The 27,431-nt window shown below is 60.5% G+C and overlaps 1 protein-coding gene across 1 annotated transcript in view; it reads left to right on the plus strand.

Moving 5' to 3' along the window:
- Positions 1 to 944: 944 nt before the first annotated feature.
- EFNB1 (ephrin B1) overlaps positions 945 to 27,431 on the plus strand; it is a 43,152-nt gene continuing 16,665 nt past the window's right edge. The window contains exon 1 of the mRNA XM_086756521.1: positions 945 to 1,191. Coding sequence (XP_086612647.1) covers positions 1,073 to 1,191 — 119 coding nt within the window. The 5' untranslated portion in view covers positions 945 to 1,072. The remainder of the gene's footprint in view (positions 1,192 to 27,431) is intronic.

Below are 27,431 nucleotides of genomic sequence, written 5' to 3' on the forward strand. Positions count from 1 at the left end.
AAAACTAAAAAAAGTCAAAAAACTTCAAAAAACTAAAAAAAAAACTGAAAAAAACTTAAAAAAACCCCTTTAATAAACTCAAACAACCCCCCCCAAATCTCCAAACAAATCCAAAAACTACTCAAAAACTTCAAAAAACTCCCAAAAAATTCAAAAAACCCCAGAACCTCCAAACAAACCTCAAAACTACCAAAAAACTTCAAACAATCTCCAAATAAAACTAAAAAAAAAAATCCTCAAAAAATAAAAAAGACCTGAAAAAACTTCAAAAACGTTCCAGAAAAATGAAAAAAAAGTCCCGCCAAATCCAACCAACTGCCCAAAAACTTGCAATAAACCTGCCGAAAAGAGCCAAAAATCTCCCCCAAAATTAAAAAAAAACTCCAAAAAGCCACAAAATCTCAAAAAAAGGCACAAAATCTTAAAAAAAGGCACAAAATCTTAAAAAGCCACAAAATCTCAAAAAAAAAAACCCCGCAAAATCTCAAAAAAACTTCCAAAAAGTGATTTTTTTTTTTTTTAAGTATTTGAGGGTAAATCAGCCCAAACCGGGGCCGGCCCAACCGGTATCCCCTCGCCATTTGCGGGCAGGGGCGGGGCCACCGGCGTCCGCTAGGGGGCGCTGTTGGCTCGCGGCTGAATGGCGGGAGAAGCTGGGGCGGGGGGGGACGGGGATGGGGATGGGGCGGCGGGGCGCCCCGGCGCCCCGCCGCCCCATCCCCATCCCCGTCCCCCCCCCACCCCGCTCGAGTGCGAGGGATAAAATTAGGGTGAAGAAAAAAAAAAATTAAAAGAAAAGGTACGCGCGCCCTTTAAGAACCGAAAGTGGGCGTGCCGCCGCCCCGCAAGGCCCCCCCCCTTCGCCGCACAGCCATTGGCCGCTCCGTTGAGGGCTGCCCGTTCCTTTTGCCTGCGCGGAGGAGTAGAGCCGTCGTCGCGGCGGGCGGTGCCGCTGTGTGCGGGAGGGGACGGCGGCGGCGGCGGCGGCGGGGCGGGCAGGGCAGACGGAGGATAGGCGGCGGGGAAGCGGCATGGGCGCCTGACGCCCGTCCCGTCCCGCCGCCGAGGGACGATGGCGCGGCCCCGCGGCGGGCGGCGGTGGTGGTTGGGCGTCTTCCTCGCCCTGTGCCGTTTGGCCGCGCCGCTCGCCAAAAGCCTGGAACCGGTCTCCTGGAGCTCCGGGAACCCCAAGTACGTGGGGGCGGAGGGGGCGCGGGGGGGAACGGGAGTGTTTGGTGGGGGGGGGGTGGGGGGGGGGTGGAGGAACGCGCCTGTGGCAAAACGGAGAAAAAAAAAAAAAGCGGAAAAACCGTGAAAATGGGAAAATGTAAAAAAAAAAAAAAAAAAATTAACCGAAACCGCAGGATTTGTAAGGAAAAAAAGGCGAAGAGCGGCTGGAGGCTGCGGGCGGCGGACGGAGAGGAGCGAACCCCGGCTGGAGCACGGAGCCGGCCGAGCCCCGCGGCTGCCGGCGGCACCTTCTGGGTTTTTTTTTTTTATTTTTAACGTGCTTCTCATTTTCATTTTTCCCATTTTTAAAACGCATTTCGCTTCTTAAAGATTTCCTTCTCTTTAAATCTTCGGGGATTTTAAAAAATCTGTTTTATTTTTTGATTTTTAAATTAATTTTTCTTTTTTTTTTCACCTTTACAATTTTTCCTTCTCCCCCCGGGATTTGGGGAGCCTGGCCGCTCTCCGGAGGGTGCTGAGGGGCCGCCGCTCCCCTCCACCGCGCCGACGCTAGAGTTGGATTTATTATCTTTTTACGATTTTTTTTTAAATTTTTTTTTCCTGGGCTTTCTGGTCTAAAAGCAGGAGGAAGGCGGGTGGGGGGGGCGGTCGGCCGGCGGTGGGACCCCCCGGGCCGGGTCGGAACAAAGCCGGGGGGGAGGCTGAGTGCCGTGCCGCGCTGCGTGCACCCCGAAATTATCTGTACGTGTATATTTGTGTGCGGGGGGGTCGGGGGGGTGCGTGCGTACGTGCCTGTGCCCGGGTGAGGTGCGGGAACAATGCGTGGGGCTTCTCCCGGGATGAAGGGCGAGGAGGAGGAGGGGGTGGTGGTGCCGGGGCGGTGTTGGGTTTGGTAGCCCTCTCGCTGTCCTTTATCTTGTCGATCGCAGAGTGTTTGTTTATCTTAGCCCCTTGGCGGGTTAAGAAAAAAAAAATAAATCTGCTTTTAGCCTGATTTTCCTCCCCACCCAACCCATTTCTAAAAAAAAAAAGGAGTTTTCGAGGAGCGCAGAGAACCGAAACGATGTGGACACCCGTCCCGCTTAGGCACTTGTATCACCACCCCACGTTTATTTCTATTTTGGGGAGGGGGACGAGCAGCTTGGCAGGCGCTGGCGGCCCCCGGCGCGTCCCCCTTCTCGGGGTGGGTTTCCTCTCCTTCCTCCCGGAGACGCGTCCCGCGGCTTGGGCCGAACAGGGAAGAAGAGCCTTGGCCCTCGGGAATCGATCCGTTGGGTTTGGGAAGCTGGCGACAGGAGGAGGCGAATCCGTTCCGGAAAAATCTCATTGTTTTTTAAGTTGGAAAAGGGCGGCTGGAGGTGGCGACGGCTTTGGCGAGGTGGTGGGGGACGCCGCGTCGCCCGGGCCCGCTTGCCTTTTTATTAAATCGCCGAGGCCTGGGACCCCGGATGGAGGCGGTGGCGGGGGCACGCTGGTGGGTTTCCCGCCTGCCCCGGGTGCGGTGGGCTGGAAGGGGCTGGCTCGAGGCGTTTCTTCGTCCCCCTCACCCCGATTCGGAGCTCTGGGTGGCTGTCCGCCCTCTGGTCGCGTGCCGTTCCGCGTGGGGACGGCTCCCGTGGGCGCGTCCCCGCCGACGTGGTGCCCAGCGCGTCGGGGTGGGAGGAGGTGGGAAGCGACCGAAATGTCGGCGTTCCCACCCAGGAAAGGCCCCGCTGGGAGGGACGGGCGGGAGCCGTGGTTGGTTTTTGCCTGGGTGAGGGCTGTGGGTGCCCGCCTGCGGTCCCGCTCGCGCGGCTTGCCCCCAGACCCTCGCCTTTGGGGTCCCTCGCTTTCTTTTGCGCTCCTGCCCTCGGTTTTTGCCGATTCTGTGGCGCTGGGCCGCTCCTGCTGTCGAGCACGCTGGTCTGGGGAGCCGCCTGCCGCCCGAAGTCCGGTTCCAGTCTGAGGAAGAGCCATGCTCTTTGTTAGGCTGGGCTGGTTCCTTGGGCTGGATGCGTTAAAATCCCCCCACGCGCGCTCGACACCCTACTTCGGGCGTTCCAACGCTCCGCGGGCGATGCCGTGCCCGTGCCAGCCCTCCGCCCTGCTCTGCCAAGCTTTACTTCTTGTTTTTAGAGTAAAGAGGGCTAAAGCCTTCAAAAATAACATCGCTAAGTGGAAATTTCCAACAGGTAGAAGGAGAGAGTGTGGCGCGTCGGGCCGTTCGGCCTTGGCGGTGTCGCTGTGAAGAACGACAATATTTTTCTGCCCTTTCCTCCCCCGGGCGGCCCACAGAGCGTGGGCTCGTAACTCGGCCGGGGCGTCGCCGGCAGGTTCCCGGGCTCGCGGCGGTTATCGCAGGGGTGCCGATAACGCGGCCGACGGCAGGAACGGCTTCCTGACGGTGGTTAGGGCTAGCTTAAGCTGCGGCGCTGGGGAAACGTTTCCCTTCCGATCTGAGGCGCGTGTCCACGGTGACATCGTCGCAGTCTTTCTATTGGGAATAACTCCGTGTTCATAAGGGGGAAAACCAGGCCTAGGGACGCTCTTGCTGGGTAAAAGGCGCCGCAAACCCGTGCTGAGCTCGGTTTAAATGAGATCCCCCTGAGTGGTCTTCCCCAGGACGTGCGTGGAGCCCCGTGGACGGGGTCTCGGGGAGCCAACGTGGTTTTAATTTCACCCCATCCTGCCCGAAGGGAGTTTTTGTGGGGCGTTTCGGGATTGAACTGGCGGCCCCTTTGCTCGCTCAGCCGAGGGATCGGTGGGGTGGGAGCGTGCCGGCGTTGGCCAGCCGGGAATTGCGGGAGAAATTCTGGCTCGATCCTCGCCGAACTCCCTTGGCTGTGATTGCGGAGAAATATTGACCCTGGTGGGCTCCTGTGCCGGCCGTTAAAAGGAAGCATTCCTAATAAAATACGGTTTGGAAAATTCATTTCGGGCTGGAATTCGCCTCTCCAGAAAGTATTTTAATAAGGAGGTGGGGGAAATGGGACACATCGTCTGTGCGGCTCTGAGGAACGGGTCGTTTCAGCTCAGCTTTTCTCCCTTTCCCTTACATAAAAGTTTTTGCTCGGCTCCACTCGCTCTGCTGAAAACAAAGTAAATGCATTTATTTAAAAAAAAAAAAAAAATAAATAGACAGAGGGAAGAGGGGGGGGAAAGCGCAACCAGACAAAAGTCTGATCCTTCGTGGTGTTTTTATTCTGCCCTTAGTGGCATTACGGTGTCCTGCTGAGTTCTGCAGGCGCCGAGTTCGAAGCCGGGCGCGTCTCTGCCCTTTTTTTTAAAGCCTTTTCCGAGGGACAAAGTGCTCGCGGGAAGGCCGTTTCCGAGGGGAGCGGCCGGCCGGGAGCTCTGCGTCGGTGGGCTCGCACTTGTCGGAGCAGATGTAATTTAATTACCGTACCAGTGGGTGCATGAGGCGCTTTGCGGTATAAGGAGTTGGGAAATGGTGAAAACACGCCGCTTTTTTTTTTTTTTTAAATTAAAAGCCGCGTTTGGCTCACGGAGCCTTCGGGGGCTGCCTCCTCCCGGGGAGGTGGGGCCTCCCCAGGGCTGGGGGGCACGGATGGGCCCGGGAGCGATCCGACGGCTTCTGGGGAAGCGAGCTTGGATGGTCCACATCCCGATTGGAGCTTCCCTCTGGAATGGAGGAGCTGGGAGGGTGCTGCGGGTTTGGGTGCTGGGTGGGGGGACCCTCGCAGCACAGAGGGCTCTTGCTCTCACTCCCGCTAAGGTGGAGACCCCCCTGCCCAGCCCACGTTGTGCGGCGAGGTTACCCCGTACCTGGGGGAAAGAGGCACCCAGGGCTCCTTGCGTGTGATTTGGGAATGACTTCATTAACTTCAATTAAAAAAAAAAAAAAAAGCGAAGGCAGGGCTGCGGCTATTGCAGTAGCTGGGTAAATACCACTGGATTCCATAAAATGGGTTTAACTGCTTCCTTTAAAAGAAAAAAAAGAGCCGTGATGGGGTGGCTGATTGATTGTAAAAGGAGCCGTGGCCTTCTCCAGGGCGAAACAGCTGCGGCAGCGGGGACGGGACGGGGCGGTGGGCTCGTTCCTGACGGCGGAGGGTGCTGGCGGGGGGCTGCGTCCCTCCCTCCGCTGCACCCGGGTGACCTCGGCGCTTTCGGCGTGAAGCTGCTCCCCGGATGCCGCTCCCCTGTGGGCTGCGTGCGGCGGGGAGGGACATGCCCGCGCCCTCGCTGAGGGGCAGGGGTCTTCCTCAGCGTGGCCTTGGCTGGGTGGGGAGGGGTCCCCTCTGAGCAGCTTTACTGGGTCCCCCCCAAGCCTTTGCGCATCTTTGTGTGGGTCACGGGGGTCGCGAAGAGCCACGACGCGCGCGGTGCGCGTCTGGAGGCGTTTGGGCTGTCCCCTCGAAACTGGGGGCTTAGCAGGAGGGACGGCCTCTCCTTTCCGCGCGGGATCTCCGGATCTCGCCTGCCCCCCGGCTTCTCGTGGCTCTCCGGCCCGCGCCCCGCTGGCAGGGCACCCCGTAATCAGCGGAGCGGTGACGGCGCTGCTGGGAAGCCTGTCTGCCCGAGGAGCGCCGGGGTCCGGTGGGAAAACATCTTGTACCGATCAGTAGCACATGCTACTTGGAGTCTGGCAGCTGGAGCAGGGTGGGGAGAAACAAAGCTGAAATCCGTGCTGTGTCTAATTAATGATCGCTTGTATCGAGCGAGCGGGAGGACTCTGGGCTCGGCGCTATCGCCGCGTCACATCTGGGCAGGAATGTGGCGGCCGTGCTGCGGGGCTCTTGTTGTGCTCGCCTCGAGAGAGCCGGGGTCCTTTCCGCCGCTTTCCGCCGCGTTCCTCCTTCCCATCCCTCGCCGCGGGACAGGCGGCGCGGCGGCGAAACCTCCTCCGGCGAGCGGGAGGGGTGGTGGTGGAGGTTTGGCGATGTTCGGTGTGCGCCCCGTGTCCTTCCGGAAGGTTTTTCTTGCCCCGTGTGTTGCCGTCTCTGGTTGGAGCTCTGCTTATGTCTGCACTGGAGCCTCGGGATCCCAGTGCTCCCAAGCTCTGCTGGCCCGTCCGGGCTCGGTCCCAGACGGGTCGGACAAGCCGGGGCTAAACGTCCTGCTTGGTTAGGCTGGATGTGCGCGCGGGGTGGGGTGCGCGTGGCCCCCGTGCTTTTGGGAGCGTGGTTGTTCCTCCGGGGCTGAGCCAAACCCCGCAGAGGCGGTGGGTGATGCCCGGGGAGGGCTGGGGGGCCCGCAGCACCCGCTCTCCTGGGGAGGGGCTGAGGATGGGGGGACGAGTTTGGGAGGGTTGCTGGCGGCGTTTCAGCAAGCGGCGGCTTCTTGAGCTCTCCCTGACGGTGCCCCCGGGTGGGATCTGACCCGGCTCAGGTGCCGGCGTGGCAGTGCCGCCCCGGCCGAGCCGAGCAGCTGCGCTTCAAAAATGCCAGCTATTTATAACCCTGGCTCGCCTGCTCGGGAATAACCTTTTCCTACCCGCAGCCGGCTCTTCCCAGGTGGGCTGCTCCCCCTTTTCCGAGGCCGTGGGATTGGGCTTTGCTGGCGGGGCTGCCGCGGGGGCTGCGCGGAGCGGTGGGGGCTTGTTGTTGTGTGACCGTGAACTTCCCGGGAGGTTTTCCGAGGGCTCCGTCGCGCCGTGATGTGTGCATCCACGTGTGCCGTGCGTGCTGGCCCAGCCGTCGGCGGGGTTGGGCTGCGGTGAGAGGCTTCGTGCTCGCCCGGTTTGGCTCTCGCTGGTGCCAACATGGAGGTGCTGGGGATGGGATGCTCTGCAAGGTCTCTGTCCCTGCTGCTTTGGGATGGAGTTTTGGAAGCGCCCTCCTCGTGTTGCCAGCTCCCCTTGCTGTGCGAAGGCCTGAGGTGGGTTCCCTCCTTGGGAGGGGGTCCCACCTGGTTTTGGTGGCGCCCTACCCTCCCTCGCCGCTCGGGTGATGGGCCACGAGTGTCCCAACGGTCCCTTTCCTTGTGCTGGGGTGAGCCCGTCCTCCGGGAATGCCGGCTTTCGGCACGCAGCGGCTTCTGGGTAGGTGCTTCAGCACAAGCAACGTGTGTTTTCACGGCTTATCGGCTATAAATACCCTTACACCGCCAATATTGATCACCCAGTGTGGCTGGGGAACGTCTGCGGCTGCACACGCGCTGGTGGCAAGGCTGGGACGCCACGCTTTCTTCTCTTCGCTGCCCGTTTCAACGTTTTGATAGGTTTCTGAAGCGTGCGAGCACGGTCCGGTGCGTGGGTTTGCACGCAGGGGCGGCGCGGGGCGATGCTCGGGGACGCGACGATGGTGGTGGGCTCCGGCGTTCTTTGTCTGGGCTCGCTGTAGTATCGCGGCTGAACGCGAGGGGGAAGTCCGCGGCCCCCCCCGGCTCCCGCCGGGGTTTTGGGGGACAAATCGTCAGCATGCCTTGGAGAGGGGAGATGGGTGCCAAGGCGCTTTTCCCCTTAAGGCAGGGGGCGGCCGGGTTCCGCCTGGGCGGGGGGCCAGGGTGGGCTCCCCCCGTGCCGGCGGGGACGGCGGCAGACCCTGCGGGCGGCCGGGCGGGCGGCATATGGAAAGGATCTGGGTGTAATATCCCGGGCTGCAGCGCGGCTTTGCTGAAGAGGCCACTTCAGCAGGGGACGCGGCGTGGTTAGTCCTCCCAGCTGACACATCCCAGGCCTTCCTCCGACTTGAAAGAGCTGGAGTTCGCCTTTGAATCTGAGGATTTATAGCCCTTTTAGGCCTCTCCAATAAAAGCACGGCTCCCTCCTCAGACAGAGCCCACCGTCTCCCTCCTCCGGGCTCATTATCCCAGGGATTTGTGTTGCGCGCTCTCGCTCTGTTGTTCGCTACCGCCGCTTTCTTCAGATGTGCGGCCGAGAACTTCAGAGCATAAAAGCCTGAGCCGGGGCGGCCGCGGGTCCCGGCCACGCTGCCAGGATGCGGCCCCTGCCATGAGCCTGACGTGAACCCGGCGCCGTGCGGGGAGGGGACCCCTCACCCGATGGTGCTGGGGGCGCGCCCGCGTCTCGCCCCGCGGTTGGGGACCGTTGGCTCCCCTTGCTCCGCGTGTTCCTGGTGATCCCATCGCCATATCTTGAGGGCTGCGAGGAAACCGGGATGAGCTCGCATCCTTCTGGGTGAGCGTGCCGGGCGTGCGTCCGCGCCGGCCTGGTCTGGGCACATGCGGGCACTAAAGCATCCTCATCCCTACGGATCGTGTCTGCTTTATCCAGGCACGTCGAGCCTCTGACTGTTTAAAGAGAGGCTCAGGAAAGAGTCCAGAGAAACGACATAATAATTGTTGTATTACAAATTGTTTCCTTTAATGGGCCCTGTCGGATCGCTCAGCCTGCTAAACACATTGTGCCTGCCCCCAGCCCCTTTCCCTGCGCCAGCCTCCCCTCGCAAACCCGGCCCCGCTGGAAAATTCCTCCTGCCGCCCGGCCCGGCTGCTGGGGAGAGCGCCGGGGGCTGCGTGGGGACCCTCCCTGGGGCTGCGCGGGGAGGATGGCGTGACCCCGGCTCTGGAAACGGGTCCTCTCCCTGCGGGTGGGTGGTGGTCCCTGCCCCTTCCCTGGCTCCGGAGTGTTGCGATGCCCTGGGCCGGGCGCATCCCAGCGGCACCTCCCGCTGGGGCTCGGGGCTCAAGGGCACCAACTCACCCGGCAAAAACTCCTTGCCCTGCCCGTACCGGTGCCGCAGGCAGAGCGGGATGGGCAGAGCGAGCTTCCAGCCCTTCCCCGGCGTTTCGGTGCTTGCGTGGGGGCGGTGGACGGCTCCCAGGCAGCTTTTTGGCAGCTCCCACCCCTGAGGGCTGCGGGGTGTAAGGAGAGGAGGCAGCGCGAATTTTTTCGTTGCCCCCGAAGAATAAACGTGTTGGAATTAAGCAGCAGGTTACGTTTCTTCAAGGCCGAGCAGCAAATATGTTTTAAATTTGGCAGCCGGCAGCGGAGAGCGGGTGGGAGAAATTTTCCAGGTATTGCGTTACACTTTCCCCTAAAAGGGCTCTGCTTTGGGGCTGGGGATTACAGGGGGGAGAGGAGGGGGCGGCGCGGGATGGGGGCCGCGTCCCCTGGGAGAGCGGCCCCTTTCCCTCGCCGTGCTGACTCAGGCCCGGCCCGGGGCAGGGGTGCGCTGCGCTGCGGGAGATGGCTGGGATTAATTTTTTTTTTTTGGGGCTTCCTCCCTCTGGGCGCGATGGGAAATTTCCACCTGGCTGTGGGCACCGCCCCGCTCCCCGGCCTTGCCCTCTGATGTCTGTAATAAACGCTTCACGCAAGAGCGAGCCTGGGATCCACTCCCAGCACGGAGCTGGGGCTGGGCCAATTAGTCAATTGTTTTAGAAGAAAATTTTTTATTAAAAAAAAAAAAAATCTTTTTTTTTTTAATTTTTTCAGCAGAAGGTCTGGGCAATGCATCAGCGAGCGGCCGCTCTCCTGCGGGAAGCGCTGGGGCGGGGGCGAGCTGGGGGGGCTCTGCGCAGCCGTAGTGACCTCTGCTTCCGCGGCGGAGCTCCGACACATCCCCCCGACACATCCCGGGCTGCGCCCCTTGCGCCAAGCGGGAGATGGGGTCCTGGCAGCTGCCGGTCCCCCCCAGCGTGGCCCGCATCCCTGGGCAGCCAGGCGGGTGGTCCTGAGCATCCCTCCGGAGCTGGCGCTGGCACATCCCATTGTTCCCAGCTTCCTTCGCAGCGGGAGGAAGAGGAGGAGATGTTCCCCAGGAGGTGGGGAAGGGCTGTCTCCGTGCTGCTGGGGGTGCAGAGCCCTTCCCCTGGCTGGGCAGGACCCCCACCGCCCCGGGCAGCGAGGGGCCCGGCCGGGCTGGGGTTTCAAGTGAGCGCTGGGAGGTGCGAAGGGTTGGAGGTGGCTGGAATTTCCCCTTCAGCTGTTTCTGGTTTTAAGTTTGTGTTATTCTTTTGTGTGAATACTGCGAGGACGCGGCCGGGCTGTGCATCCGTGCCGGCGTGTGCTTCCCTCCCCTGCGCCCCTGTTAGCCGTGCCTCGGCCTCAGCTAATTGCTGAAATAATTGGGGCAGCAGCGGCCGGGCAGGGCAGCGGTGCTGGGCTGGGGTCGGCGGACGGAGAGGAGAGGAGGGTCCGTCGTGCCTCCCGCTCTCCCAGCCCTCTCCCACCCCTCCGTCCTGCGCCGGCGTCGTGCCCGTTGGCGTTGCTGCAGTAAACTTTTTTCTATTTTCTTCCTCTTTTTGCTTGCCTGAGCTGCAGGAAAGCTGGTTGTCGGGGACAGGGGATGGAGGAAAGCCTGCTTGTGGGATGTGGGGGACGCTGATGGGCTTGGCTTGGTGTTCGCACCCCGGCGAGGGCAGGGAGAGGGGCGCAGCCGGGTTGGGTGGCTGGGAGCGGGTGGGATGGCACGTGACGGTGCGCGGGCCAGCCGGCTGGCTCCGCGTCCTGGGTTCCTCCCCCACCACCTTCCTTTGCAGAATTCAACTTTCTTCCCAAAAAGGCAGGGAGAGGTTGACGCCCTCGGGTAACGGTGAAGAGCGGCCAGGGACCGGCTCCCGTGGCCGTCCGGCGTGGCCAGGGCGGGGGGCTCCCACGCGAGTCCCTTCCCAGGAGCGGTTCCCAGTCCCGGGGAGCGTTAACGCTGGGTGATGCTTTTGATCTCTGCCCTGGCTTAGTTAGCGATGGGCGCTGCTTCCCTAATTACCCCCTTCATGTGGGGCCGCGCTGGTTGTTTGTGCTCACCCGGCCTGTCTCTCTCAAGGAGGGGAAAAAAATAAAAAAAATACCCTGCAAGGGCGTGTGCGGGGCGGGGGAGCGCGGCGTGCTTTCCCATACCACGCAGGAATCCTACGGCGCTCTCCGTATAGCCCTGGGTGCTCCCACCCACGGCAGGCAGTTTCGTGCTCCTTGGCTGGTTTCATAAGATCCAAGAGAGGCACGAGAGTCTCCCAAAACCACCTCCCTTCGCTGCGTGCGGAGCCCCTGGGCTCGGGAAGGTGGGTGCGGGTGTCCCCTTTAGGGTGTCAGCCCGGGGCTGGGGGTCTCCTGGTCGTGCCACCCGGCCAGGAGAGCACCGGTGCCCGCCCAGCATCACTTCTCGGCTGGATTTTACTCCTTTTGGGATGCAGGCCGCGCATCGTGCCTGGGCACGTCGCAGGATGGGGACAGTGACAGAGTGCAGGGACCCCTGCTGCTGTCCCCAGCCTGGAGTGGGGGCATCCAGGGGTGGGCGAGGGCTGTGGGGTCCTCCTGGCTCCTGCTCTCCCAGGCAAGGCCCTTTCCTCCTCCTGTTGCCTCTCTGGGGATGGCGTGGGTGGAGGATGGTGGCACGCGGACCGTCTTGCAGTGGGAATTTTTGTATTTCTTATCCAAGAGCACGTTTGTCCGTAAGATACCTACAGGTGCTCATCCTTGTCCACCCAATTCACCTCCTCTGCAGGAGGGACCTTCCCCACCCCGTGCCCTCCGCTGGGAGAGGCCCCGCCGCCCGCTTCTTGTCGGGGAGCGGGGCGAGAATCCCTTTGCTAGCTTGTTGAAGAGGTTTGTTGATAGCACAAATGGTTTCCTCGCACAAGGACGGGGAGCGGGTGACAGACACAAGAGCGGTGGGATGATGGCTTCCAGATGCTGCCTCCCCTTGCCGCTGGGACTGCGTGTGTTCCCGCTCCAGCGAGCGAAACTCAGGAGTTGGCCCAAAAAACGGGGACCGGCCTGGCTCTTGATTTCACCGCATCCTCCAGCGGCTGGGGCGATCCTGTGCGGACGTGGGAGTGGGCCGGCTCGCGAGCTGCGGCTGGGGCTCTCCCGGTTCCGCCAGCCCCCGAGCTGCGGGGAACCATGAGAAATGCCGAGTGCCGCGGGACTGGAGACGCGATCCGGAATCGGCAGTGCCGGCCGCGTTGTACGCAGCGGGTGGCTCGCCCGGATCCGTGCCGGAGGAGGATGCGCCTGGCTTCCCTGCCGTTCGCGCTGCCCTCGGGTACCTGGGCCATAAACTCCGTTTTTTTGGCGTCCGGGCTTTCTTGCATCGTTGCTAGCGATGGTATTTATGATTATTTATGGGTTTGTAATGCCAAATAATGTGAACATCTGGGTAGCGCAGCGCCCGTGGCTGGTGCGGTGGGACGTCTCGGGGTGCTCGGCGTGGGGTTTGCGCCCTGTGTGAACTGGAGGGGGGCGAGTGGGGGGTTGTTTTGATGAACTCCCCCGAAGGCAGAGATTCTTGAAGGGCTTCGCTGCTGACCTTCTTGTTAATTACCGCTCCGCAGTGCCGGGAGGACCGGCTGAAAGGGAGTAATGAAGCGTTGTCATCCGGCGCGCTCGGCCCGGCCGGGGCCCCGCGAGGAAAATGCCTCCTCGCTTTTGCACGGGGGATGTGCGTGCCTCTCCCTGCATATTGATGGAGCTGGTTCCCCTGCCCGGTAGATCGGAGCCTTGGCTCACGAGACCTGTGTTAAGGTGACGGTTCTGACCTTGATTTACACCGGGATCGGGTGTCGGTGCCGGATTTTCCCCAAGGTAATGGCAAAATCTGGCTGATGGGAAAGGTGCCGGGGAGGAGAACGGAGCAAAGCGGCTTGCCCTTGCGTGGCTCGCTGATGGACACGGGTTTGGCTTCCCTGCAGTTTCCGCTCCTTTGAGCCCTGGACAAAGCTTGGGGGGAAGGAGAAGGAGAAAAATGTGAATGGAGGAAAATGTACTCCTCCTGCGATTTCTGTAGCGCTTCTGAAGGTGAGATTGAGTCACTTTGCCTGGGACCAGCTCAGCAATTCCACCTCGTCCCTGGAGAGCGGCCGAAGTCACGGAGGGAGAAATAATGCTTGGGGTTAAAAATAGACCTGACAATGGGAAGGGAGGGCTGGAACAGCTCCGTGTCAGGGGAAGGTGGCCAGGGCTCGGCGAAAGGCGTGGGGACTGCGCGCTGCTGGAGCTGGGCTTTGGGGGGTTAGACCGGGATTAAACCTCGTTTGCACGCATCGTAACCGGAGGGGGTTTCGCTCTGGGGCTTGGGTGTCAATCAGTCAATTCGGGGAAGTGCCTCTGTTTTTAAGGGGCTTGGAAAAAGTTTGCCAGCAAGGTTGTGGTGCTGCTAGGGCAGGGAGAAGAAAGTGGCTCGTTAAATCCTGGCTGTTGGAGGAGGGCAGGTGGGACACGGCTGTGGCGGAGCAGAGCCTGGCGTGGCGTGGAAGCGTTCCAGCCCCCCTGGCGTTTTTTAGGACTGGTCTGGAGAGGGAAGGACTTAAGGTCCAACCACTCTGTCGCCAGTTTGGATGCGCAGTCATGCCCGAAGCCCTTTACTGGGCTGTCCCAGTGCCCCCAGTAGCCGCCTTACTGGGAGCGGGGTGTGCAGGGTGGTGTTGAGCCATCCAGGACTGCGAATTCTGCCGCCCCGCGCCCGAGGCTTTTGTTAAAGCTCATTAAAACCATCTGTGGTTACCGGAGCCTGACCAAAATCCCGGGTGGCAGCAGGGGCTGGGGCAGCCCCAGTCCCCGTCCCGCGGTGGGGACACGGCCAGCGCCGTGCCCCGGGGCAGCCGCCAAGCAGCGGGCGGGAGGAGAGGGGGTCACAGCTCTGGCTGGAGCGGGACCAGGAGCGATTCCGGCTTCTCTCTTCGTTTAAAGCTTTTTTTTTCTCTCCCCCCTTTCTCTCCTGTTTCTTTCGCTCTGGCAGCCCGCTCGGCCCTTGCCACCGCGCGAGTTACCGCGAGGACAATGGGGCCGCGAGGTGGGGCGGGAGGGTGGAAGGAGATGAAAGGGGCAGAGTAAAATCGAAGCATGTCTGGAAGCGCATTTTGATGTAAATGGGACTTTTTGATAGGCTTGGAGAGCCACCGGCGGAAAGGGCACCGGCCCCCTCGGTGCGCCGAGCTCCGGGCTCGGCTCTTTCATGTGCTGGGGAAAAGGGCAGGTTTCCATCTCGCGCTGGGTGCAGCCGTGGTTCGCGCTGGTCCTCCCTGTCCCCGTCACCACCCGTGTCCTGGCGCGGGGCTGGATGAAATCAAACAACTGCAGAGTCCTGTTCCAAATGGGAAAGTAGTGGCTGGCTCCTGGAAAGGGAAATGGCTTCTCGCAACCCAGGCAGGCGAGCCGTGGGTGGCCGGGAGGGCACGGCAGCATCCCACCTTCCTCCCCCCGGCAGCATCCCACCTTCCTCCCCCCGGCTGCTCCCGCAAACCTTTCCCTTCCCCGGGGAGGGCGCGCGTTTGATCCCGGCCCTCGTCCTTTTGATCCCAGCCCTCGTCCTTGGCACCGCCTCAGCAGCTCTCCTGCCTGCGTGCAGATGTGGCCTCACCGTGAGTCATCCCCCTTCCTCTCTGCTGCTGTTTTATTTTTCCCTTTTCCTTCTCCTCAGAGAGCGCTTATTAAAAGGAAGCAGCATATTCATCCAGGAAACAAGAGCACGATAAACGCACGGCGTTTGTGGTTTAAAAGGCGTCTCCATCGTGGCTGTCGCTGCTGCTTTGACAAGGTTGGGGGTGAGGCGGCTGCCGGCGGCGGGGGGCTGAGGATGCTCCCCACGCGCTCCGGCCCCGGCTCCCTGGTGCTGCCCGGAGGCAGGGAGCTCTGGGCGGGGATGGCCGGTCTGTCACCTTCCCGTGTGCTCGCTTGCGTCCGCTTGGCAGCTGCTGACCTCGCCGAGGCCAGAGGAGGAGAAATGAGGACAGCGCTGCTCCCCGGAGAGAAACCCAGCAGCTCGGGGGGCCGGGGGAGGAGAGCCGGGAAGGTCGGTCGGAGCGGCCGTCCGCGGCCCCGCGCCGTCGCAGTGATGGGTAGCCCAAGAGCAGACCTGTCACTTCTCATCTCTGCGTTGGCGGCTGAGCCCCTGGCTGGGCTGGCGTCCTCCCTGGCCTCTCCGCTGCCGCCCTCGCCTTTCTTCAGTTGTTGTCTTGCACGCCACGTGGTCGGCAGTCCGAAAATTTACTGCTGGTATAAAACCACCGAAAAATGGCGTGGCAATTGCAGGGAAACTTGTGTCTTCCTCTGACAAACTTCTGAGTCAGTCCTTTAATCTCTAATCTCTCTTTATGGTCTCCTTTATTGAAACGCTGGGCTCTGCGCGGAGCTGCCATGTATGGCCATCATAAACCAGGAGTTATGGGAGCCCAGAATTGCCTTGATGGTCCACGTGTCTGCAGGAAGCGTTTTTAAAATCTGTAATCGGGATTTATTGGCCATTGTGGCTGAAACTGTCGGTAGAAAATAAAATAATCAGCCCGGGACTTTTTTTTTTATTTTCCTCTTTGGCATTTGACTCCTTCCACGTATTCGTAGATCATTCTGTGTCTTGCTGACATGCTTAATGTCTTTTTAACTGGGGGGCTGTGGGTGAGGGAGGGGGACGTCGGTGGCAGCACCGCAGCTGTGGAGGATGTGGGCATGGCAGGCGTGGAGCAAGACGCGTGCCTGGAGGAGGCATCTTGGCTGGTTCCTTGACAGGGTTACCTGGGCCCCGTAGATGTTAGGTGCTTTTGGGGTTATTTTGTTGTTTTGGAAGATGTACATAACGGGAAAGATAAGCTTTGGAAAGGCATGCTCCTTGGGTTGGTTGGGAAGGGAGCAAAGCGGCTCCTCGTGCCCCCCTGGTCTCCGGCGCTGGCCTGGTGCTGGGTATGAAGGCTGTCCCGCTCCTCCTTCCTGCTTCTGGGAGATGCAGGCTGCCGGGACCTTCATCGCTCCGAGTATCAATTCCCGTTGAGTTACCGCGGTCCCGAGGCCAGCAGCACATTTTTCTACAAGACAGCTGGTCTGTGCCAGGGCTGCAGAGGAGCCCGTGCTCGCCCTGGCCCGCGCTGAGCTGCCCTCGCTCCGCTCCGCAGCTTCTCCTTGCGAAGGACCTCGGTGTTAAATCGCTTGGGTTCTCTTTTTTGGATAAGCTAAACCAACCCAACTTATTTTTTCCCCCTGCTTTTTTTCTGGTCTCTGAATCGCTCCTGTGCTTTGCGCAGGCCAGCGTCTGCGTCCGACGGGGGCCGTCCGCGTGCCCAGTATCCCTCGTGCGGGCGCTGGGCGCCCAGTACCGTGCTCGCCAGTGCCTGGCGTTTCCCCGCTCGCGGGCGCAGGATGCGTCCCGTGCTCCCAGCATCCAGAGGTGAAGCTCTGGTCCAGCCCCGAGCATCTTCCTGGCCTGTCCCAGTTTACCAGTTTGCTCTCTGCTGACCTGCACGGTGCCGGGTCCTGAGTTACCCTGAGCGGTCGGCTCGGGTTGGGAGCTACCTCTGTTCCGTTTTGTTTAACAAATATCTTCTTTAAAGGCAAGGCTTTCTGCTGAGCTTTTTCGTATTATCATCGTGCTTAATCGTACAGGGTGACTTCTGAAAGTACTTTTTAAAATGCCATTTTTTTATCCAGGTTTTAAAATTGAAATTCATTTTTTAACCAGAGGCAGGATATAAATGACTCTACTAAAATTAGATTAATCCTAATAAGAATGTCAGTTATCATTTCTGAATACATTAATTTTTTTTTTTTTTAAATTTTACATGCCTCTTTAGCTATAATTGCTGGTGTAATTTCTTACACAGACATGGTGTGTCCTCACGGTTGACAGAAATACTTAATGCAGTGTCGACACCGCAGTGAGTTCCAAATTAGCGCGTTGCAGCCGCTGCAAACATTTTGAACTTTCTCCGTAATAAGTTTAAAAAAAAAAAAAAAAAAAAAAAGAAGCAACTTAAATGCAGGGTAAGACTGAAATGCGTTTAGCTAGTTGGGGTAAAGCGGGGTGGTTGGAGGGCCTGTCAGGAGGTGGAAAGGGAAGGGGGAGCTGGGGGTTCTGGGGGGCTGGGGAGGCGGTTTGGGGGTCTGGGCGGGTTGTGGGGTTTGTGCTGCAGGACCGGGCTGTTCTGCAGCAGCACCCCTGCTCGCTTGGGATTTATTTTTTTAGGGCATGGTGAATAAACCCCCTTTTTCGGGTGGATTCCCTGGAACGCGCAGCGTCAGCCCTCTCCGGTGGCATCGCGGGGACGCGTCCCCAGCCCGGTGGCCCAGCGCGCGGCGGGGCGAGGAGCGCCGTGGGGAATGCCTGAGCTAGCGGGATTTGGGGGCAAGGCTGTGGGGAACGGCATCTGGCAGGCGAGCCCGCGGAGGAAGTGGTTGGGGAAGGCTTTGGTCTCTCCCGCGGCGTCTCGTCAGCTTTCTTCCATGCGCGTGGGTGGCAAGCCGGAGGTTTTGGTCTCGAGGGGGGCGGGTGGCGAACGCTCCTCGTCCGCGGGCCATTGGGAACTGCTGTGCGTTGGGAGCGGGGCGGCGGGCTGCGTGCTCTGCCCTCCTCTTCCTCCCCGGGCCCAAGGGCTGGTTTATTTTTAGGTCTAAAACCAGCGCTTTCCTTAGCGCCTTGTTAAATTTCCCGCTGGGCGCGGGGGCCACGTGTCCCGGCAGGGCTTGGGACATCCCTGGGAAGGGGAAGGGGCCGGAGACCTGGATCTCCGGGTCCGGTGGGATCCGTGATGGCGATGGGCTCTCTGGTTCCTTTCCTCCTGCTCCCAGCAGCAGGTTGTACCTTTTATTAAAGCTCAGCCCTACGTGTATCTGGCCTAAAAATAAAAGCGAGTAGAAGCCAGATCTCTTCTGGCAGGAGGAGAGGTTTGAACCTGACACTCTCCTGTTGTGCTGGCCTCTCTCCCAGCTGCCGCTGTGCTGACCAGCTGGGTAAACTGGGAGCACTGGGAGGCTTCCAGCAGTGAAGCCTTTAGGAGGGCCTTTCTCTTTGCTGTAGATATGTAGGATTTGGGGCTTTTGCGCCTGAACGGGACCTTGGTGAAGAGGGAAGATGGGCAGCACCAGGAAGAGGTTTTGGGGAGAAGGGGGCAGTTTTCTTCCCTGCTGAGCGACGTCCAGGAGCACGGCACAAGGTAGAGCCTGGATTCCAAATTTCTTGTGGATCATGTGGATCACTCGCAGCTTGCGTGCAGGAGGAAAAGAGGGAGGAAAAAACCCACAAAACCCATCTTTTGAGGTCCTGTGAGTTATCTTTGGCTTTTTCTCCTGACCCAAAGCAGCCCCACCCACCCCGTGGCGTGGGGGGCCGAAGGTCCTGCGCGGCCGAGCGTGGCGTGGCGGCGAGAGGGCTGACTCGGCCGTGAGGAATACCGCGCGACCCGGCTTGCCGGGGCGGCCGTACGCATGTGCCCTGTCGCAATGGGGTGGTGAAGAAGGATTTAATCAGTCACCAGGCGGGCCGCGGTCGAGCGAGTTCCCGGTAATGACACGAGGGCTGCGGGACGGTGATTTGCAGCTGCCTGGGAAGATGGCACTTCCAGCCTCCAGCCGCAACGGCTGAACTTGTTTGGCCACATCTGGGAGCCGGGAGATGAAAGGGCCCGGCAGTGAGTCAGGGCGGCGCGGCGAGGGGTGACGCTGCTCCCCGGGGACCCAGGGGCTGGCAGCCGCCACCGGCGCGGCTGGCCGAACCCGGGGGACCTGTCGGTGCAGGGCTGTGGGTAACCGTCCGCCGGGTGTTCTCCTCTCCCTGCCCGGTTCCTAATGTCGGGATTAATCCTTCAAACCGCAGCATCGCTTCCTCGGGGCGAGCCTGAGCCCCGGCCCTCCCAGGACCTGCTGGCGAGCGAGGCCCGTGCTTCACAGGGCAGGCGTGGGCTTTATTTTTGTGGAAGCCCTCAGAAAAAAAATGGGTGAAACCGGTCGGTCCCTCTCCTTGGCTTTGGAGACGCAGCTGGCACGGTGTCGAGAGGGGAGCTGAGGGGTTTGGAGACCCAGGCGTGGGGAGGCGGTTGGTTTTGGGAGGCTCCCAGCCGTGACTGGGGCCGGATGGGTTTGTGGGGTGTGGAGTTAGCTGAGGTGTCAGGGTGCGGGGATGGGGGGCGCGGGGGGAAGGGGCTTCCTCTCGCCCGAGGACTGAACCGCAGGCTGTAACTCCATCCCTTGGCTGCTTGCTTTCAGTTCTGCGTTTTTCCGACAGAGCTGGAAAAGTGAGAGGCGGGAAGGCGGGGGGAGGTCTTCAGAAAACACGAGGTTTGGTGTCAGGTCTTGCGGGCTGAGCCCCCCCCGGCACCCCCCAACCCCGCGTTGTGAGGGGCTGCGCTTTCCCGGCGGGGGACTGATTGATCTGCATGACAATTAGCGGGGCTTGGCGAGGAGGTCTTGCTCTTGGGCTCCTTGGGCGCAGTCCTGCCACTTTCCCGTCCAAGTGGGCGCCCGGCCGCTGCCGCCTCCCCTGCCAAAGTAATTCTTTACTTTGGAACCGGGAGACGAAATCTCCTCCGTCTTATTTCGGAGGGGTCAGGGAAGGAGTGGGAACCCCGCCGATCCAGCCTTGTTCCCTTTTAACCTGCCTCTCCCTCTCTCTCTTCCCGCCCCGGCCTCCGGATGAGCGCGGCCGCAGCCAGGGCACGAGCGTCCAAACCGAAGCGAAGCCGAAAAAACGCACGGGGCCGAGCGGGGAACCTGATCTGCCACTGTCCGATCGCTCCAGATCCGCAGCATCCCGCGCTCGGGTTTGGGTCTGTGCCGTTTCTGGTGCCGTCTGGCTTTTGCAAGGCCTGCTGGGCCCCTCTCCTTGCCGCTTTCCAGTTTCCTTGGGGTTTTCCGGGGTATTTTTGGGGGGCGGTGGTGGCGGCGTCCAGCTGCCAACCTCTGGAGGTGCAGGAGCGGGCGGGGGGTGAGCGCTGGCTGCCCGCGCCTCGGCCCCCGCCGCCGCTGCCCGCGCCTCATTGTCTCACTTCTCTCTCCATTCCTACGCCAATTAAAGAGCCGTGTTGCCATTCATGGCCCTTATGGTTTTGTTCAGTTGTCTGTCAGCTCTTGTCAAGCCCTGTCCCCTTCCCCTCCCCCATTTTCAAAAACAAAACCCCTGACAAACCCCCCTTTGAATCCCCTCTTACCTCACTCCCAGCGTGGGGCCCCATTGACGGGAGATGCCGGCGGCGGCAGCGGGGAGACCGCTCCCCACGCCGCCTTTGTGGGCCGCCGGCAGCCCCCCCAGCCCCCGGCCTCCCCGCTTCTTGACAGCATTAATTAGATAACTCAGCTCGTCTTTATTTCTCCAGAGGGAGACGCGGGACGATATTACTCGAGGGAGAAAATACGGCTTTTTTTTTTCCCCTTTATTTCTTGGCCAGGCCCTTGGTTCCGTCGCTGGCGGGGTTGCTCATTGTGCTGAAAAATGATGAGTTTGCAGGGGTGCGTGTGGGCTTTGGGGCGAGCCTGGGGGACCCCCAGAGCTCCTCATCCTGCCCGGAGGGTCTCTGCACCCCGGGGCGGCGCTGGCGGGAGCGCGGGGTCCCCGGAGCCGCGTGCCACCGGCTGTGGCGAGCGCTGCAGGTGGCAGCAGCGGCCTGCGCCAGTGCTCCGGCCCCAATTAAATCTCCTCCAAACACCCTCAATTAACAGCTTTTTACAATTTTTTGTAGCCCCTGTTGCAGGCTTTGATTTAACATCGCTTGTTTGCGTGGCTCGGGCGTGACATCCGAGCACGGGGACGGGAAGATGGAGCAGCACGTGGATGCTCATGTCAGCAGGCCTGTGAGCCTTCCTCCTCCTCTTCCTCCCCCACGGGGCGTTGGGGTGGTCGGCAGCCAGCCCCTTGAGCGGTGGATGGGTCCCTGCCGCCGGCGCGCAGCTTCTCCGGCCGTCGCGGAGGCACCGAGCGCCCTGGCAGGGCGATGGGGAGGCCGTTAAGGTTTTGGTGTCCGCCCGTGGTCAGCCAGCGCCGTGGGTCCTCCATCGGGCCCAGAGGCGTGGCTGGCGCCTGCTTTCCTGAAGCCTGGCTGTGGACCCGTCCTCTGCACCATCCTTGGTGGCTGGAGCCTTCTTCTGCTGGTGGCCACCGTGGCGTAACCGCCGCTGGAGCCGCCTGGTCCAAGAGCCCTTGGGAGCAGAGCAGACCCCTGCGCGCGGCGGCGGGAAGGCCAGCGCGGACCCGTGGGGATTGTCCTTCTTGCCTGGTGACCTCTGCTCCTCGTCCCTCATCTGGGCTTCCCCTGCCCTGGCGTGTGCTGCAGGGTCAGGAGAAGCAGGATCCGTACGGAGGGACTGCCTTGCCGCTTGGTGGGTGGCTTTTTTTTGGCCAAAGAGCACTTCCGTGGTGGAAACGTGGTGGCGGGTGAAGATGTGAGTCAGCCCTTGCCCGGTGTTGCTCCGGATTCCTCCTCCCCTGGGAGAAGAGGCCTGCGCTGGAGACCAGACCCTTCTCCAAGCTGCGCGTCGGCAGTGGGAACCTCACTCCTCCTGGCCTCCCGCTGCGGAACGACACTGCGGTTACGTGTGTTTTCCTGAGAAAACAGGTTCTCTCCAGCCTTTCTCCGTTTGCTGATCAGGACTGGGCTGTCCTGGCGTCGCCAAAGCCACCGGCTTCCCTGTGGAGAGGAGCGCAGAGCCGGGTTGGTTGGGGCTTGAGCACGGCCTGCGCCGCCTCGAGCATCGCGTGTCTTTCCGGGCAGAGATGGGCACTTTGGTTTCGTTTTCCCCCTGCAGCTGGTGTTTCCTTCCCTTCTGCTTACTTTGAACCCCGGCTTGACCGTGACCCGGAGCGGGTCATGGTGCGGAGCCTGCCGGGGCGCCTGCACCGGGGAGGGGGCACTGCCTGGAGCATCTTTTCGTCTCGTCTCAAAAAATGGCATCCCTGGCAGCAGGGGGGGGAGTCCCTTTTGGGTGGGGTGGGTGTTTTACGGCTGGTAGCAAAGCAACAGGGGAGTTTAGGGGAGCGGCGGAGTTAGAAAATGGCATCCCTGTGCCTGGGGGGGCGGGTCAGGGTGCGCGTTGCCGTGGCGACCCGTTTATGCCTCGCTGATGCGCTGTGTAAATCCGTTTGGAAACGAGAAGGGCCTTTTGTCTTTGGGAGGGCTGAGTGGGCCTCATTAGGCCCGCGGTGTGGAAAAAGGGCCTCGGAGTGCCTCTGCGAGGGGGACGGGACGGGACGGCCCACGGGGGCTCGGCGGAGGCAATCCTCCTGCCCAGGGACGGCGAGGAGCTGGGGGGCTGGAAGGTGCCGTTGTGAATAGCTGAGGAATTTCTCTCCGAGCAGCGGAGGCCAGAGGAGCAAAGGAGCTGCGAGGGTGTTTTTGGAGTCACCTGGAACGGCTGGGCTCTGTGCTGACCGCCTCGCTGCCAGAAGGATGCGGCAGAAATAGAGGTTTGCAGAAGGGCAGTGAAAATAATTATACATGAGTTAGCAGGGGGGAAAAAGAGACGGAAGGCTCTTTGTGAAGGAGACTAATAATAGAAGAGCGCATAAAAGAAGTGGGATCCAAGCGTGGGGATCCGCATGCCCCTACTCACCCTCGCGGTGACGGAGAACTCGACTGAGCGAGCGAGAAGGCGATGGATGGGGATGGGAGGCAAAGAGAGCGGGGAACCTTTTAATTCGAGTTGTAATTAACTGCCTGCTGTGGATATCTTTGATCCCAAGAATTTAACGGGAGTCCAAAAGGGTCCTGTGCCTCCGGGCGCCCGCACCGCTCTGGGAAGGAAGGGGCTGCGGATGCTGCTGATGTAGGTGAGGTGGGCCCTTGGGTTAAGGACGTAATTCCGCCGTTGTAATTGTCCTCGGCTCTGGAGCGGTGAGGTGAGGTGAGGTGGGTCGTGGGCCGTGGTGTCCCGCAGGGGCGGCCGGGGACCCCCGCAGTGTTTGCGGGCAGCCCAGCCCTGCCTGGGGTCTCACTGGGAGGACCCGTCTCCGTGAAACGGGCTGTCTGGTGGGCTCCGTTCAAGTAAGGTCCCGGCGTTTGCTACCAACCCCTTGGCCTGGTGAAAATATGGGGTTTGGCAAGTGTGGAAGTGGCTGGGCATCACCGGAGCAGCTTTGGAGCGAGGGTTGGAGCATGAGGTCTGGAGGGACCTTCCGATGGCTGGAGGCTATGGGGGTCCAAAGGACGTCTTCGGGGACAGGACTGGTTTCTTCTTGCCGGTGTCTGTGTCCTGGGCAGCTGCTATGAAATGGTGGAGCTGTGCCCCGGAAAAGCAAGGAACCACGAGGCAGAGAGAGGCAGGCATTTCATTTTGCGTGCAGCAGCTGGGCATCGGTGAAGCTCTTATGGGTTTCAGGGTGTTGTCCAGGAGAACACACCTGGTTTGTACATAGAATTGTGGCTTTTTTACTGGGTCTCTTTAGCTTGCAGAGCCGTTCCACGTCCCGGGTGGTTCCCAGCTGATGTGAGCTGCGGGGGCTACTGGGAGCCGCGGTCCTGCTGGGAGGACCCGTGCGCTGTGTTGGTGTGGAGAGCTGTGCCAACGTGGTCTTCGGCTGCCCGGACACCGGGAAAACGCGCAGCTCCGGCACGCCAGGCAACGCCGTCCGCACCTCGCTCTGCCGGCCATCGGCAGCCTCCCCTGCCAGAAGCAGATCTCCTCCTTGTGAAATCTGGTTATTTTTGGGTTTCTTTGAAGAAAACAGCATTTAGCATATGTCATCTTGTATGCATGTCAGCGTTAGCGCTTTAGAGCGTCTTCTCCAAGGAGGAGATTGCTGTTGAGTGTTGTTCTGTTTTCCGCAAAGCCCGAAACAAGGTGAAGTGCGTGGTGTTCCGTGGACCTGGGGAAAGGCGGTGCTGGCCCAAAGATTTTGTGGTTCATGTGGTGCAAGGAGTGCCTGGGCTCGGGGAGGGGAGAGAGGTTGTTGGAAAGAGTTTCAACCCCTTATTTAAAAAAAAATTCTTAAAAAAAATTACATTTTCAAGCAATTTACCCAAGAAGGAGCTGAAGGGCTGCTAGCGTGTTTGTAGAGATGCTGGATGGCTGGACCCCAGGCAGCCCCGCTCCGTATTTCGAGGGATTATCGTCTCTTGTCGCCCCGTTCCTCTTCCTCTCCCCCAAATCGCCTCTGGGATGGCCGCCTCTCACCGGGCACTGGCCCAGCCCGCGGCCCTTCCAGCTGGTCCCACTTGTAGCCCCTCAGTCGCTCCATTAGGTCCCACTGGAGCTTTTTGGAGCCCTGAGAGGGGGTTAGCCCTCCGTGCTGGTGAGGGGGGGGACTCTCGCTCCGCAGGGGCTTGGGGGTCCCCGCCGGCAGCCCCCCAACGCGGGGCAGGGGAGAGGCTGCTCTTTAATCCCGTCTCCCTGCTCCGGCATCCCGCTGCCAACAGAGCTCCCCTTGTTTACCCAACTCGGAGGAATCGGTTTACAAGGCTCACAAATACCCTTTTCACCTTTCCCATCAGAAAACACCTCCCGAAACAATGAGGAAATTGGACGCCGCCACCTGATCGCTCCCAAGGAACCTGCCGGGGGCCGGGAGCTGGGGGCCGGGGGGTGCGGTGGCGGGGACGCCTGGCCGGGATGCTCCTCCGGCACGGCTCCGCGGGTGGGCGGCCGCAGGTGCCACCCAAAAAATCACCTTGAGAGGCTTGAGGTGATGGAGCCGGTGATAACCGGGAGGCCGGTGCTCCCCTCTGGCACGCTCTGCTCAGCTGGGTGCAGCTCGCAGCACCGGCAAAAAAAAAAAAAAAATTTTTTTTAAACTTTAATGGCTGTGGTTAATCTTTCGCATCACCTTTGACACCCGGAGAAAGGATACTGAGATGTTATTTGTGAGCAAATAAATAAACACGGGGCCACCATCCCACTCCGAGGTGGTGGGAGGTGTGGGCGAGGGTGTTTGCGGGGGGACAACCCCGCTGGAGTGTCCCAGCGCGTTATTGTGCGGGTGTCAGGCTCCGGTTCGGCGTTAAAGCTGAACTGAATTCGGGTTTTTCTTCTTTTTCCCCCTCCCCACCTCAAAACAGGGAAATCGGCCCGCGGTGCGCGGGGAGCGCAGATCCTCCCCAGCCGCAGCGCGTGCTCCGGGGCTGCGATGGGTTTCCCCGTTGGTTTGAAGGAGATCTGGTCGCTCTTCCCCGCTAAGATCCATCTGAAGACGTGTCCTTGCGCAGACAAGCCCAGAGCGTAACTCCTCTTTGCCCTCCGCGGTCCTGCTGAGGTAACAGTTCTCATCCCCAGAACTGGCTGTAATGCTGCGTGCGGGCAACTTGCGCCGGTTTTTGGACACGTTTGTTTTTTTTTTTTTTTTTTTCTCTCTGCTGTTCCTGGAACAAATGTTGCTTTTCACCTTCTGTGTTTTACAGGAGAATTTCCTGGAGAGCTTCCCTCTCCGGTGATGGGAACCGTTGTCAGCCTTCCCTAGGATGGCTGTTACAAGCCATTGCTCGCGACAAAACAACGTATTTTGGGGAAAAAAGCTCAGTGTATCGTTAAAAGCTCAAAGGGCAGTGAGGGAGATGTCACACTTGAGGGGTTTCTCAGCACCGCTCGTGCCTGGCCTCTCGGCTGCGGAACAGCCCGGCCTTTCGGGAAGAGGAGGAGGACACTAAGGGGGAAATGGAGGAGAAAAAATTGGGGAAGTTGGAGGACAAAGGGCAGAACGTGTGTGTGCGGGCGGGAACGTGGCTGGCAGGAGCACCCCCAAAAGCCCCGCTGCCTCCGCCTGCTCTGGCTGGGAGCTCCTCCTTGCTCGGTTTTCCTGTAGGAGATCTGGAAAATGTTCCTGGGCTAATTCCCAGGCGGAAGCTCTGCGCTTCTGATGCTGTGACTGAGCGCTCGTAGAAATCAATCTCATGAGTTATCCTTAGAACAGATAAAACGAACGCTTCTTTCTGAGTTTCCGAGGATGAGGGAGTGCCAGCAGGGTGTTCTCGGCACCCTCGATTGCTCCATGGCTTCTCCCCTGCTTAATAAAAATCAGCCTGACCCGGTCCCAGGCGGCCGTGCCGTTGGCGCAGGCCGGTGTCGCGCGGACCGGTCGGTTTGCAGGCGTTGGCCGAGGAGGCGTGATGGATCCTCCCGGAATGGAGATGGGGGACGGATAGCAGCCTTCTCCTCCTGCTCCGGCCTTGCGAGACATCTGCTTGGCTTGTTTGTGGCTTCCTGTTTGGCATCTCCTGGGCAGGAGGGGGCTGGCAGGGGCCGGAGGAGGGAATTTGAGTCACTCGGGAGGCCGGTGCCAGAAAGCCTCTGAGTCAGCCGCGCCGTGGAGAAAGGAGTGTGGGATCCAGCTGCCTCTCGGGGTGGGAACCCGCCGGCGAGCGTGCAAGTGTTCACTTGCGTGGCATGTCTGTGGCCTGGCGCGGGGCGCGGAGGGAGGGGCGGGGGCTCCTTTGCATCTCCTGCCGCGCGGCTCCCGGGATTGCGTCAGGGCTGCGGGCTGGGGGACGCCTCCGTCGCTTCCGAGGTTTCGGAAGCGGCCGGCTGGCCGGGGGCCAGCTGACCTACTTGGTGGCGCTGGGGCGATGCGCGGCTCACCTGCCGATGGAGCCGGGCTCTCGGCCGTGCCCGCGGCACGGTGCGGCGTCCCGCCCGCACGGACCCTTTTGGGGTGAAGTTCCCTGCTCGTGGGATCTCCTGCAGCCAGAGGCCTGGAGCCTGGGCTGCTCGGGTGCTGGTTTCAGCGCCGTGGCTTCTTGCTAAGACTTGTACCAGGGCGACGGAGCAGGTTGGTCCTGTGTGTTTGATCGTGCTCCCGTGCGGCCTGCAGCCCGAGCCGGTGGAGCTGGCTGGGGTCCTCGCGGCCTCGTCCCACTGCCGGGGTGGGATGGGGCAGGGACCGACCGTGTCCGGGAGCGGAAGAGAGAGCCACCAACGTGCAGGCTGCTGAGGCACGCTTCGTTTTTTGCCGTGCCCAGATTACGTGAGGGATTTGCAGCAGAGATAACTCGGCAGGAACATCCATTCCCACCTTATCTTCCATCAGGAACGCGTTACGTTGCCTACATCAAAGCCGATGCTCTGCTGCTTCCCTTCTTGTTGCCCTAATCCTCTACTTCACGCCGAAAAAAAAGCAATCAAAATATTGCTCCACAATAATGACATCTGAGTGCTAATTATCAGCATATTGCCTGCCTCCCGTTCGCGGTGCCCTGCCTTCCAGCCCCGAATAGCTTTCCTCCCTCCTCGCTCCGCTCCATCCGGTCCTCCCACGCTCCTGGGCACGCCGTTGAGCCTGGCTGGGTAGAAGTTGTCCTGCAGGATGCTTCCCTCCCTTCCATTTAAGGACAGGAATTCCTCGGGGAGCTGGGGCGTGGACGGGATCCCTCCCCGCGCCCCGTTGTCAGGACTTCTCCCCGCGCCTAATTATCGCCTGTCCCTGCAGGAAGCTCCTTGCCTGGCCGTCGGGCAGAGCGCCGGCGTCTCCAGCCCTTTGTGGGAAGACTCCGTTCCCTTCCGGGTGCCGGGCTTGGGTCTGGGCAGGGCGCTCGCCCTCGTCGTGGCGGGAGCGGGACCGAACCATGCGAGCCCCTGCTTTTGTCGGTGGGAGCCTGTGCTGGCTCCTTGCACCTGCAGCGGTGGTGAAGGAGGAGGAGAACTTCATTTTGGTGTCAAAAAACATCTCTCAGCGGGGAAGGGGCAGAGTTTAAGCACAAAATAAATGAAATGGTGTGGAAGT

This window comes from Chlamydotis macqueenii, chromosome 11 (genome assembly GCF_036417535.1).
Source record: "Chlamydotis macqueenii isolate bChlMac1 chromosome 11, bChlMac1.mat, whole genome shotgun sequence".
Lineage (NCBI taxonomy): Eukaryota > Metazoa > Chordata > Aves > Otidiformes > Otididae > Chlamydotis > Chlamydotis macqueenii.